The 13,881-nt window shown below is 45.4% G+C and overlaps 1 protein-coding gene across 1 annotated transcript in view; it reads left to right on the forward strand.

Moving 5' to 3' along the window:
* The window catches only part of LOC309564462 (uncharacterized protein), a gene marked incomplete at its 5' end in the record, with an annotated part of 114,840 nt that overhangs the window by 54,547 nt on the left and 46,412 nt on the right, over positions 1 to 13,881 (forward strand). Inside the window, one exon of the mRNA XM_082269092.1 lies at positions 5,280 to 6,544. Coding sequence (XP_082125218.1) covers positions 5,280 to 6,544 — 1,265 coding nt within the window. The remainder of the gene's footprint in view (positions 1 to 5,279; positions 6,545 to 13,881) is intronic.

Consider the following 13,881-nt stretch of genomic DNA (forward strand, 5'->3'; position numbering starts at 1 on the left):
TGTTCCTTTCCTTAGTAGCAGAGTTTGGCTGTTCCTCTCCTTAGTAGCAGAGTTTGACTGTTCCTCTCCTTAGTAGAAGAGTTTGGCTGTTCCTTTCCTTAGTAGCAGAGTTTGGCTGTTCCTCTCCTTAATAGCAGAGTTTGACTGTTCCTCTCCTTAGTAGAAGAGTTTGGCTGTTCCTTTCCTTAGTAGCAGAGTTTGGCTGTTCCTCTCCTTAGTAGCAGAGTTTGACTGTTCCTCTCCTTAGTAGAAGAGTTTGGCTGTTCCTCTCCTTAGTAGCAGAGTTTGGCTGTTCCTCACCTTAGTAGCAGAGTTTGGCTGTTCCTCTCCTTAGTAGCAGAGTTTGGCTGTTCCTCTCCTTAGTAGCAGAGTTTAGCTGTTCCTCACCTTAGTAGCAGAGTTTGGCTGTTCCTCACCTTAGTAGCAGAGTTTGGCTGTTCCTCTCCTTAGTAGCAGAGTTTGGCTGTTCCTCACTTTAGTAGCAGAAAAAAGGAGCCTTCTTTGGGGGTAAGTTCTGCATTTTGACGAATGGAGGTGTCACAAAGCTTTCAAAGCAACATGGGAAAGTTTTCAAAATGTATCAAGCTAATTTCTTCTAAGCAGTGCCATAAAAAGGCAAATTATAACTAGATCCGCTATCAGTTTTGTTGAAAAATCAAAGATGCCAAAATCCCTCTGTTCATCCTGAATAGTAATATATTTATATCCCCCTTGGTGGGAGTGGAGATGACCCATCTATAAGGATATACAGTACATACACACACAGCACAAGGCCGTGTTCTCACTACGAGATGTTTCTTGGGGCTGCAGTTCCTCTGAGCTCCACAAGGTGGTGATCTTACTTCTACCCAGACAGGAAGTCTCTATGGAAGACAGGAAGTGATGTCAGATCCAGACAGGAAGTTACATGTGGCAGGAAGTAGATAGGAGACTTTTCTGAAAGTGGCAACACGATGGAGCATCAGCCGCCCCTCACATCACCGGGTAAGAGGAGACTTTATTGTAAAGGAGAGAGCAGTACGGAGGATCCACCTAGATCCCCCATCATCTGATAAACACATAGAAACAATGTATTCAGTCAGTGTGTGTGTTTCCTACAGATGGATCCAGTAATGGGAACCCACCAGAGAGATGTCCCCGTCCTCTGTATTCCCGGGATTCCACACAAGAAGGTCACACCATCCCTCACCATCATCAGGTACATGAGGAACAATTATTGGTAGTTATGATTTATACAGAAATGTATTTGTTACGATAAATGTTTTATTATATATTCAGAGTGGAAACCTGAGAGATTATAAAGTTGAGGTTAAAGAAGAGATAAAAGAGGAGGATGATGAGGATGGGGTGATGGAGGAGTCAGAGTTTCTAAAAGAACACAAAGATCTGTATCAGGACACCATGGAGAAGTCATCCAGCTACAGAAAACCACCAGAGAGATGTCCCCGTCCTCTGTATTCCCGGGATTCCACACAGGAAGATCACACCATCCCTCAATGTTACAAGGTTGGTGAGTCGTAGCTTATAAAACACGGACTCGTGGAGACGATGTGTGGATTTCCCAGTAATAAAGCTTATATTTTACAGATGATATTCTCTCTCATTTTCTTGGTTTAGAGTGGAGATCCAATCGATATAGAATTTGAGGTTAAAGCAGAAGAAGAAGAGACGTATGTGAGGGATGATCGGCAGTCTATGGAAGAGGATGGAATAACGGGGACATTTATAGAGGAGGACACTCCTACAGAGATCAGCACAGGTGGGTCATTAACACTAAATACATTCCTGCACCCATACTGCTCACTGATTGGTCCAGAGTAGGGCGGGGACTGGGTGATATAAGCCTGTAATACCCTGGTCACTTTCCTGAGCTGTGTTCCCTGTCCTGAGTAGGGCGAGGATTGGGTGATATCAATAAGGCACCAGAGGGAAAGAAGAGCGCTTCAGGTTAAGGCTTTCCAGCAATGTTGATCAAAAATGTGTGACACGCCACAAAAAAGTACGGTAGTTTAATTATCACTTTACAACAGCCAGGCAGCGTTTTTTGTTGCCAGCGGGTCAGACATTAATGGCTGTGTGTTGAGTTATTTTGAGGGGACAGCAAATTTACACTGTTATACAAGCGGTACACTCACTACTTTACATTGTGGCAAAGTGTCATTTCTTCAGTGTTGTCACATGAAAAGATAAAATATTTACAAAAATGTGAGGGGTGTACTTACTTTTGTGAGATACTGTAGGTGGAATAGCAAACAGCACAGGATGCGATGTAACAGGTGGGGGCGCCGGTGATTACGTCAAGCACCTGCGCCCAAGAGGCAGGCTTCAGCCGGGGAGCCGACAGTCAGTTGGAAGCAAGCCGGAAGGAGAACAGTTGACATGTTTTGCACCTCCGCGCGTCAGGTGACGGGGCAGACTGATATGTTTCATTCATGGGACATTGGGGGGGGGGGGGGATGGCAGAACGGGACTAATCTCACGCCTCTATTGCCTCGTTTCCACTGAGTGGTACGGCTCGGTTCGGTACGCAATTTTTGCCGTTTCCATTGTCAAAAGTTGTGAATGGTACCCTAATTCTGAACCATACCACTTTTTTGGGACCCTTTCGTTGGGGTACCTACGCTGTTGAGGTCCTGTTGAGCTGAGGTCCTGTTGAGTGCTTGGAGGCGCGTGGCGCAACATAGGCAATGACGTCACGGCAATATCGGTAACCTGGGGGAAAGTGCATATCGGCCCCTGATATATCGGCCTTGCCGATAATTGGTCGATCCCTAGTATTGACCCAAATGACCATACAGCAAATGGGTCATACAGACTGGATATTGATCATGGGTATCCCCAAAAGTAGCTGAATCACCTGATGTTCGAGTAGGTGGCCATGAAGTCTTTGAATGAGGGTGGCTGAATCTCCCACTCAGATGTACATATATAAAGATAAGCCAAACGACACAGGCATAGTGTAAAACCGCTTACAAAACTGTATTAAAATACAGAAGAACACTTAAAAACATCCATGAAACAGCACAGGGAATAAAGTCAGATGGTAAATATGTTAATACTGATGCGTTTCGTCAAACTTGACTTAATCATAGGAAGTTGCCCTCACTTTTATATCAATTTCATTTTATTTATATTTATTTAATTTTTACTTTCTCAACATATATTCACAAGTTCCTCACAGGATTTGTTATATGAGTTTTAGCGCTGCACTTTTTTTTATGCAATAAGTTTCATTACTGTATATAAGAAAGTACCAAGACATCATCACTGATGCAGGAACCTCCATATATCTCACACTGCCCGAGTATGCACACCTACGCTCTCCATATCTGTCTGTGCTCACACATATCTAAGAGTTGATCATGGATTGAAGAAGGAAAAGAGGGATTGGGCTAGGAGGGACGTGGGGGGCGTGTTGGAGGGGGAAGGAGGTAAACATAAAAAAATAATAAAGAACCGTAATGGTAAAGCTGAAATAAAAGGCCAAAATCACAATACCTATGAGGGGGAGGAGGGGTGAAGGGGCTAATGGTAAATGAAATTGTACGTTTCTTCATTCAGCCCGTTAGGGGAAAGCGTATTGAGCTTCAAAATCCACAATGCTTCATGTTTGCAACGTAAAGCGAACCTTTCGTTATCTGTAAATGTAATTGTGCGTTTTCTTCATTCAGCCCGTTAGGGGACAGCGTATTGAGCTTCAAAATCCACAATGCTTCATGTTTGCTACGTAAAGCGAAGATTTCATTATCTGTTAGGGTCTTGCCGGAGATATATTCAATTGCCATAAACACCAGACCCATAAAGTCCTTGTTGTGAGTGTCTGGGCACACTGTGTTCATAGCACCCAGCTTTTATACGTTTTCTATGTCCGCCTACCACCCCTTTGCGCTAGTAGACAGGCTCAGCCTGGCACCCGTTCTGCCCTTGTGTTCCGGTGCTGTTTTTAACTTTTGCCTTGCTGTTTTAAAGGGATAATTAAACTGGTTTTTACTACTTTTGATGTGGAGTGTCACACATTTGTGATCAACAATCCTGGAAAGCCTTAACCTGAAGCGCTATTCTTTCCCTCTGTTGCCTTATTAGCCACTTTCCGATCTGTCATATAGTAAAATGACGGCCGCAAAGTGGTTGTCCCATCCCGGGCGGGCGTCATATGATGTCCAGCGGGATAGGATGCTCTGCGGAGCAGTGATCGGTGGTGCGGTGTGTCACTCTGACTCACCGCATCTCTGATCTCGCTAAAGAGCCTACTGACATAGGCTCTATACCATGTGATCAGCTGTGTTCCACTAAATAGGAAGTGCCATTGATCGGCTTACCTCAGTTCATGCCTGACAGCCGCGAGTAGAGGAGAGCCAATTGTGACTCTCCTGACAGGGGGGGGGTCTGTGCTGGTAATTAGAGCAGACCCTGGAGGGGGTGCCACGAGAGCCACCAGGGATTGCCCACCCATGGCCAACAGGGATGCCCACCCATGGCCACCAGGAATGCTAGTCAGTGCTCAGGGAGCCTGATAGTGCCCTCCTCATCAGTGCTGCCCATCATTGCCATCTATCAGTGCCAACCACCAGTGCCCATCAGTGCCGCCTATCAGTGCCCATCATTGCCATCTATCAGTGCCTCCCACCATTGCCCATCAGTTCCGCCTATCATTGCTGGCTATCAGTGCCCATCAGTGCTGCATATTAGTGTCTCATCATCAGTGCCTGTCAGTGCAGGAAACAACTTTATTTACTAACAAAATTTTATAACATAACCAAAAAAATTTTTTTTTTCAAACTTTTCGGTCTATTTTTTATTTGTTTAACAAAAAAGAAAAAACTTGCGGTGATTAAATACCACCAAAAAAAAAGCTCTATGCTGATGTCTAGTAATAATCTTTGTATTTCTATTTTAGTAGATGGACGGGAGATGAGGAAAACCTCAGAGGATTGTCTCACTTTGTCTCCAGACTGTAAAGTAGAAGATGAGGACATCACACAGTATAGTCCAGGAGAAAACCCGGCTACCTCAAATGTCCATCCGGCACCACACAGTGTAGATGGACCATCGTATTCCTCTTATCCTGAGGAACCTCAGACTGTGAGGGACGGTGCCGGACCATCGTATTCCTCTTATCCTGAGGAACCTCAGACTGTGAGGGACAGTGCCGGACCATCGTATTCCTCTTATCCTGAGGAACCTCAGACTGTGAGTGACGGTGCTGAACCATCGTATTCCTCTTATCCTGAGGAACCTCAGACTGTGAGGGACGGTGCCGTCCTATCAACAGATAAAAGGTTCTCCTGTACTGAGTGCGGGAAGTATTTCCGTTATAAATCCAAACTTAATGTGCATCAAAGATCTCACACAGGAGAGAAGCCAAATGGGGAAAAGTCGTATTCTTGTCCTCAGTGCGGGAAGTGTTTTTCCGAGAAGTCCAATCTTCGTACACATCAGAGATCGCACGCAGGGGAGAAGCCGTATTCCTGTCCTGAGTGCGGGAAATGTTTTTCAGATAAGTCACATTTTTACAGACATCGAAAATTGCACAAGGGTGAAAATCTGCATTCCTGTTCAGAGTGTGGAAAAAGTTTTGTACGTAAATCGGATCTTGTCACACATCTGAGGTCTCACACGGGGGAAAAACCGTATTCATGTTCTGAATGCGGGAAATTTTTTTCACAGAAGGCCCATCTTATCACACATCAAAGGTCTCACACGGGTGAGAGGCCTTATTCCTGTCTTGAGTGCGGGAAATGTTTTTTTAAAAAATCCGATCTTGTCGAACATCAGAGATCTCACACGGGGGAAAAACCTTATTTCTGCTCTGAGTGCGGGAAATGTTTTTCAAAGAAGTCCAATCTAAACATACACCAAAGGACTCACAAAGGAGAGGGGACTTATTCCTGTCTTCAGTGCGGGAAATGTTTTGAAGAAAAAGCAGATCTGGTCACACATCAGAAGTCTCACCTGGTGGAAAGAAAACTTCTTTGTTCTGAGTGTGGAAAATGTTTTTCACATAAGTCAAAACTCATCATACATCAAAGGTCCCACACAGGTGAGCGGCCTTATTCCTGTCTTGAGTGTGGGAAAGGTTTTGCACAAAAAGCAGATCTTGTCACGCATCAGAGGTCTCATACAGGGGAAAAACCTTATACCTGTCCTAAGTGCGGGAAATGCTTTGCAGATACATCGCATCTATACAAACATCAGAGGTCTCACACGGGAGAAAAGCCATTCTCCTGTTCTGAGTGCGGAACATGTTTTTCACAGAAGTCCAGTCTTAACAGACATCAGAGATTGCACACGGGGGAGAAGCCGCATTCCTGTCCTGAGTGTGGGAAATGTTTTTCAGTGAAGTCCTCTCTTTACACACATCAGAGAATGCACACGGGTGAAAAGCCGTATTCTTGTTCTGAGTGCGGGAAATGTTTCTCACAAAAGTCATATCTTTCTATACATCTGGGGTCTCACACGGGTGAAAAGCCGTATTCCTGTCCTGAGTGCGGGAAATGTTTTTCAAGGAAGTCCAATCTTTCCACGCATAAGAGATCTCACACGGGCGAGAAGCCGCATTAATGTCCTTAGTGAGGGAAATGTTTGTCACCGAAGTCCTGTCTTCCTGTACATCAGGGGTCCCAAACAACCCTGGAGGTGTATTAGTGCCTTGAGTGCGGGAAATGTCTTCTATATGAATGTTGGTGGACATGTGGGGAAGAAGCACACCCTGATATACACCTCAGATATACTCCATGGCTGATCTTCATCATGTAAGAAACCCTTCATAAGGAGATCAGAGATCACCAAAGACATGGATGAAGTGTTGTCCCGTGTTGGCCATTGATAGCAGGAGAAAAATAAAAATGGAGTCCTTACCTTTCATTGGCTGAGTACATTTCAGTTGTTTTTTTTAATTGTAGAAAGAAATTGAAAAGCCGGGACGAATGTTGGTCATATTTTATTTCTTGCTGTGATTTCCTATGATCATCAGCGCCATCTAAAGGCCGATATGCACTATTTCACTTTTCTTCCTGATTGAGGCATTTAGAGAAAAATACTGCACTATGGCCACCAGGTGGAGCTGATGATCACAGGAAACTCTCTATTTATTAACCACTTTCAGCCCACGCTATAGCCTAAAGCCGGCTACAGTGCGGGCTTCCAGTGCCTGGAGGGCGTCCATAGACATCCTCCTGTGATCACCGACTCATTTAGACTCGGCTGATCACAGGTTGGGGTAAAGGGCCAATCACAGCACCCCTTTACCATGTGATCAGCTCCCAGCCAATGACAGCTGATCACAGAAGTAAACAGAAGCCGGTTGTCGGCTTTTTTTTCTCCTCACACTGATAGCGTGCGGAGATCAGGAGAAAAGAAAGCCGGCAAGCGGCTTCTGTTACAGGGACATCCGCCCCAACATTTACCACCAATTCTGCTAATCCGTGCCACCTATCAGTGTCCATCAGTACTACCAATCAGTGCCCATCAGTACTACCAATCAGTGCACATCAGTACTACCTATCAGTACTACCAATCAGTGCCCATCAGTACTGCTAATCAGTTCTACCAGTCAGTGCCCATCAGTACTACCAGTCAGTGCCCATCGGTACTGCATATCAGTGCCCATGAGTACTACCAATCAGTGCCCATCAGTACTGCTAATCAGTGCCACCTATCAGTGTCCATCAGTACTACCAATCAGTGCCACCTATCAGTGCCCATCAGTACTACCAATCAGTGCCCATCAGTACTACCAATCAGTGCCCATCAGTACTGCCACTCAGTGCCATCTATCAGAACTGCTAATCAGTGCCCATCAGTACTACCAATCAGTGCCCATCAGTACTGCCACTCAGTGCCATCTATCAGAACTGCTAATCAGTGCCCATCACTACTACTAATCAGTGCCCATCAGTACTGCTAATCAGTGCTGCCAATCAGTGCCCATCAGTTCAGCCCCATCATAAGTGCCAATCAGTGTTGCCTCATCATAAGTGACAATTAGTGCTGCCTATCAGTGCTCATCAGCGCTACCCCCCCCCCCCCAGTGCCACCTATCAGTGCAGACTCTTCAGTGCCACCAACTAGAGCTACCTCATCAGTGCCACCTATCAGTGTCAATCAGTACTGCTAATCAAAAAATAAAATAACCCAGTGGTGATTAAATACCACCAAAAGAAATCTCTATCTGTCTAAAAAAAAAAAAAAACATAAAAATGTCTGATGGGTACAGTGTTGCAAGACCGTGTAATTGTCATTCAAAGTGTGGCAGCGCTGAAAGCTGAACATTGGCCTGGGCAGGAAGAGGGGGGAAAGTGCCCGGTATTGAAGGGGGGAGGGGCAGGAAGGGGGGAAAGTGCCCTGTATTGAAGGGGGGAGGGGCAGGAAGGGGGGAAAGTGCCCTGTATTGAAGGAAGGGGGGGAGTGCCCGGTATTGAACGGGGAAGGACAGGAAGGGGGGGACAGTGCCCAGTATTGAAGGGGGGGAAGGAAGGGGGAGCGGTGCCCGGTATCGAAGGGGGGACAGTGCCTGGTATTAAAGGAGGGGTGACGGTGCCCAGTATTGAGGGGGGGGGGCAAGAAGGGGAGGACGGTGCCCAGTACTGAAGGAGGGGGGCAGGGAGGGGGGGGGTGATGCCATGTTTTGAAAGGGGGGGGCAGTGCCCAGTATTGAAGGGGAGCAGGAAGGGGAGGACGGTGCCCAGTATTGAAGGGGGGCGGTGCCCGGTATCGAAGGGGGGGACAGTGCCCAGTATTGAAGGAGGGGGGTAGGAAGGGGAGGATGGTGCCCGGTATTGAAGGAGGGGGGGCATGAAGGGGGGAATAATGACCAGTTTTGAAGTGGGGGGGCAGGAAGGGGGGGGACAGTGCCCAGTATCGAAGGGGGGGACATGCCTTGTATTGAAGGAGAGGGGGCAGGAAGGGGGAGACAGTGCCCGGTAGGCAGGTGGGTAAAATATGGGTGGAATTTGTCATGCCTGGATCAATGCTTGTCACTGTGGTGCAACTAATTATTTATGGGTAGAACCCTTATGCTCCTTCATCCGGCCTGGTTTCATACTAGTAACTGGGATCCTCCTCGTTAGTGTTGGAGTTCAGTAGACATCGAAGAATATAAGCTAATTATTCCATTAGTATAAAAGCAAATACTTTACCGTTTCCAAATGGAAACTACGTTATTTGTTCATCTCTCTGGTGCAGGTCATTAGAATGGAGTGCTTCACTTCGGTATTCTGGATCATCAGGACTGTCTATATATATGTACACTATATTACCAAAAGTATTGGGACACCTGCCTTTACACGCACATGAACTTTAATGGCATCCCAGTCTTAGTCCGTAGGGTTCAATATTGAGTCGGCCCACCCTTTGAGCGGGCCGGGAAACCGGTCGATGCCTTCTTCACAACTGATGACTCGTTAGCTTTCAGCAGGAAACAAAAGAATAGCGGCAATGAAACGTAAAGTAGAAGAACGGTGTGGGGTCGACCCCCACCCCCCCCCCCCCAAACTTTTCTTTAAAAATTTTGTAAGACGAAGAAATGGCGGGTGTATAATTTTTTATCATAGGTGTATTTTATATGATAGAGACAGAATGTCAACCAAAAACCCAGAAAAAAAACACGATACAAATGTTATGAATTGAGTTCAGTGAGTAAAATACGTATTTGAGCCCCTACCAACCGACAATAATTCTGGCTCCCACAGACCAGCTACAGTAAATGCTCATGTGGTACACAGATTAGTCCTGTCAATGTAAGAAGGCACTCCTAACGACAACTCATTATGTGTATAAAAGACACCTGTTCACAGAATCTCTTTCTTCCATTCAAACCTCACCATCATGGGAAGACCAAAGAGTTGTCAAAGAACGTCAGGGACAATATTGTAGACCTGCACAAGGCTGGAATGGACCATCAGAAAGAAGCTTGGTGAGAAGGAAACAACTGTTGGAGAGATTATTTGCAAATAGAAGAAATACAAAATAACCATCAATCACTCTCGGTCTGGAGCTCCATGCAAGGTTTTGCCTCATGGGGTGAGGATGATCATGAGAAAAGTGAGGGATCAGCCCAGAACTACACAGGAGGAGCTTGTGAATGATCACAAGGCAGTTGGGACCACAGTCACCAAACAAACCATTGGTAGCACAACACGCTTCTTTAGATGGAAATCCTGCAGCGCCCGCAAGGTCCTCCTCATCAAGAAGGCACACGTACAGGTCGGTATGAGGTTGTCAATGAACATCTAAATGATTCATATAAGGATTGTGAGAAAATGCTCTGGTCAGATGAGACCAAAATTGAGCTCATGGGCAAGACCAAAGAGCTGTCAAAGGACGTCAGGGACAAGATTGTAGAACTGTCAAAGGCTGGAATGGGCTACAAGACCATCAGCAAGAAGCTTGGTGAGAAGGAGACAACTGTTGGAGCGATTATTTGCATGTGGAAGAAATGCAAAATAACCATCAATTGCACTCGGTCTGGAGCTCCATGCAAGATTTCTCCTCATGGGGTAAGGATAATCATGAGAAAAGTGAGGGATCAGCCCAGAGGTACACGGGAGAAGCTTGTGAATAATCTCAAGACAGTTGAGACCACAGTCACCAAACAAACAATTGGTAACACAATACGCCGCCATGGACTGAAATCCTGCAGCACCTCCCAAGGTCCCCCTCCTCAAAAAGGCACATGTACAGGCCCATCTGAAGCTTGCCAACTAACATCTAAATGATTCAGAGAAGGATTGGGAGAAAGTGCTGTGGTCAGATGAGACCAAAATGTAACTCTTTGGCATTAACTTGACTCGCTAGAAAAATGCTGACTATGACTCTAGGAACCAGTGCTGGGACAAGGTCATCCAGTGCCCACTGCACCCCCACTTCCCTTAGGGTTAGGGTCAAGGTGCCCTCCCATCCCTGCAATAAACCATTGCGCTCAGGGCCCACCCTCCAGCACACCCCTTGTCCCGGCCCTGCTAAGAACACCATCCCTACAGTCAGGCACGGAGGTGGAAACATGATGCTTTGGGGCTGTTTCTCTGCTAAAGGTACAGGATGACTTTGCCGCATCGAGAGACCAATAGACAGGGCAATGTATTGTAAAATCTTGGATGAGAACCTTCTTGGATGAGAACACTGAAGATGGGTCGTGGATGGGGCTTCTAGCATGACAATAACCCAAAACATACCACCAAGGCAACAAAGAAGGGGCTCAATAAGAAGCAAATTAAGGTTATGGAGTGGCCCAGCCAGTCTCCAGACCTTAATCCTATAGAAAGTTTATGGAGAGAGCTGAAACTTCGAGTTGCCAAGTGACAGCCAAGAAACTTTAAGGATTTAGTGAAGATCTGTAAAGAAGAGTGGACCAAAATCCCTCCTCAGATGTGTGCAAACCTGGTCACCAACTACAACAAATGTCTTACCTCAGTAGCTGGTGGAACAACCCTTGTTGGCAATCACAAAGTCATGTTTTGCTTGGGGATCAAATACTTATTTTACTCACTGAACTGCAACTCCATTTATAACATTTGTATTGTGTGTTTTTTTCTGGATTTTTGGTTGATAATCTGTCTCTATCATATAAAATACACCTATGATAAAAATGATACACCCGCTATTTCTTTGCAAGTGGGCAAACTTACACTATCTGCAGGGGAGCAACTCATTATTTTTCCAGCTGTGCATGCTACGCCCTAAGATCTGAACTGGTTGAATGCCTATGGTGAAACATTAAAAATGTCCAATTCCTTTAAATAACATGGCCTGTGGAAAGGGGGGGGGGGGGCGGGGGGCCTAATCCTGCTTGGGAAGAGGAACATCTCTGTGATGTACAGAGAGTTCTTTCACACCCTAAAGCTAAAATGAAAAAACAAAAACGACTTTTACGTCCCTCAAAATTACATTCCACACTCTGAATCGAGAAGGTCTTTTGAAAAGGGGTCCTTAAATCAAAAAACAAATGCGTGAGGTCAACTAAATACATATCAAACTCTTAATCTGAGCATGCAGCCTACCTAGCCTAGGAAAGGGGGGGGGGGGGGTGAACGTGCAATGTTATTAGGTAGTAATATATTTCTCTCCCCCTTGGTGGGAGTGGAGATGAGCCCATCTATAAGGATATACAGTACATACACACACAGCACATGGCCGTGTTCTCACTACGAGACGTTTCTCGGGGGCTGCAGCTCCTCTGAGCTCCACAAGGTTGTGATATCACTTCTACCCAGACAGGAAGTCTCTATGGAAAACAGGAAGTGATGTCAGGTACAGACAAAAAATGATATGAGGTACATAGAGGAAGCTCCCCGTGAAACGAGGTAGATGTGACGTTGCTGAAATTGGCAGAAGAGAAGGTAATAAGATCCTATTTTCTATTTACACCCAGTAAACCCCCCCCCCCCCGTCATGTCCGTCCTCTTCCTCCATAGTCACTGTGACGTCTTTTATCTCCAGCAGATGATGATACACACATATATAGTGTGGAAATGTAGATTAATCTCTTGTAACGAGGGATAAGATTCGGATTCGGGTTGTACTGAAATTGTCACTTCCACATCCTTTCTTCAAAGATATCAACCCCTCCACTGCACCTGACTACCTCTGCCATGTACCCCGGGCTCCTCTGCCCCTCCTGCAGGTCTGGGACTGGCGTGGCTGATGGAGCGGAGGATAATAAGTTCTCAGCTCTCCCCTCCAGTGAGTGAACCCAGAAGAGATGAGCATGAGGGATCACCGGCAGGAGGAAGGAGGTCCTGATTCCTCTATATAGATCTTTATATCACTAGACATGTCACCACCAGGGTGAAGGAGGTCCCAATAAGCTTAGCAGTCTCTTGTAACGATAAAAAGATAGACCCAGATGTCTAGGCTGAAAAAGGATTTGTCATGGCCAAATAATATACTTCAAAAATAGTAAAACAAACATAGTTTGCCTCATAGGCCCCTCTAGGACTGATAGACAAATCTCAATGTAAAAAAAGTATAATTTTTATTGAGTAAATATATACATATAAAAATAGTAGTACAGCACATGTCATATCGTATTTGTATACATACACCAACATGTACAATGTAAATTTGCCTGAAACCAATGGACTAGGTGTATCCAATGGGATAGGTTGTCTAACAGAACGAGTGACACCTGACATGTTTCGAAATTTTGTATTGTCATTCTTCAGTGGTGACCACAAAGTTTGACAACGAATCTAGACATAAATGTAGATATTAGTGTATACAATAAGTAGGTATATCAAAGTAATACATATGTATACTGTACTGCTGGTACTGGATAACACAGCACAGTACTTACATGCCAAATAGGAATTAGTTCAGTAGTCCATTCATGATTCTCAAAACAAAAGAGATAATGGATGCTGAAGCTTGTTGGTAAGAAGCTCAATACTAAGGAAGCCATAACAGGCAAAGGTTTTGCTGATCGGTCAATGAAGATACACAGGTCTCAAGGATCCGGGGCTTGTAAAAAATTACCTATTGCCTTATAGAGATCAGCTGCTGTGTAAAAGAGATGAAACATTTTTTTGGGGTAATGTTGACGATGTATATAATTGGATTCAAAATATATGTCATAAATTAAAAAACTATATAGATTGTATGTTTGTGCAGGCAAGAGACTGCAATCAATTAGCACAGTCTCTATAATGCAAGCTGTTTGCTATGTCATACTTGCCAACTGTCCCGTTTTTGCCGGGACAGTCCCGGACAAATAGGAGCCTGTCCCGGGAAGCGACCGTTAATCGTGGCTGCCTGTGAATGCCCATTACGGGCAGCCGGTGCCCATATAAAAAAAAGCTGCGGGCCGACATCGTAACTGCACATGTGACATTCCAACGCCTGCCAGGCTTAGGAAAGCTTGTACAAGCTCGGCCAGGCGGGCGCATG

Source organism: Pelophylax lessonae (genome assembly GCF_965119305.1).
Source record: "Pelophylax lessonae genome assembly, chromosome: 9".
Classification (NCBI taxonomy): Eukaryota; Metazoa; Chordata; class Amphibia; order Anura; family Ranidae; genus Pelophylax; species Pelophylax lessonae.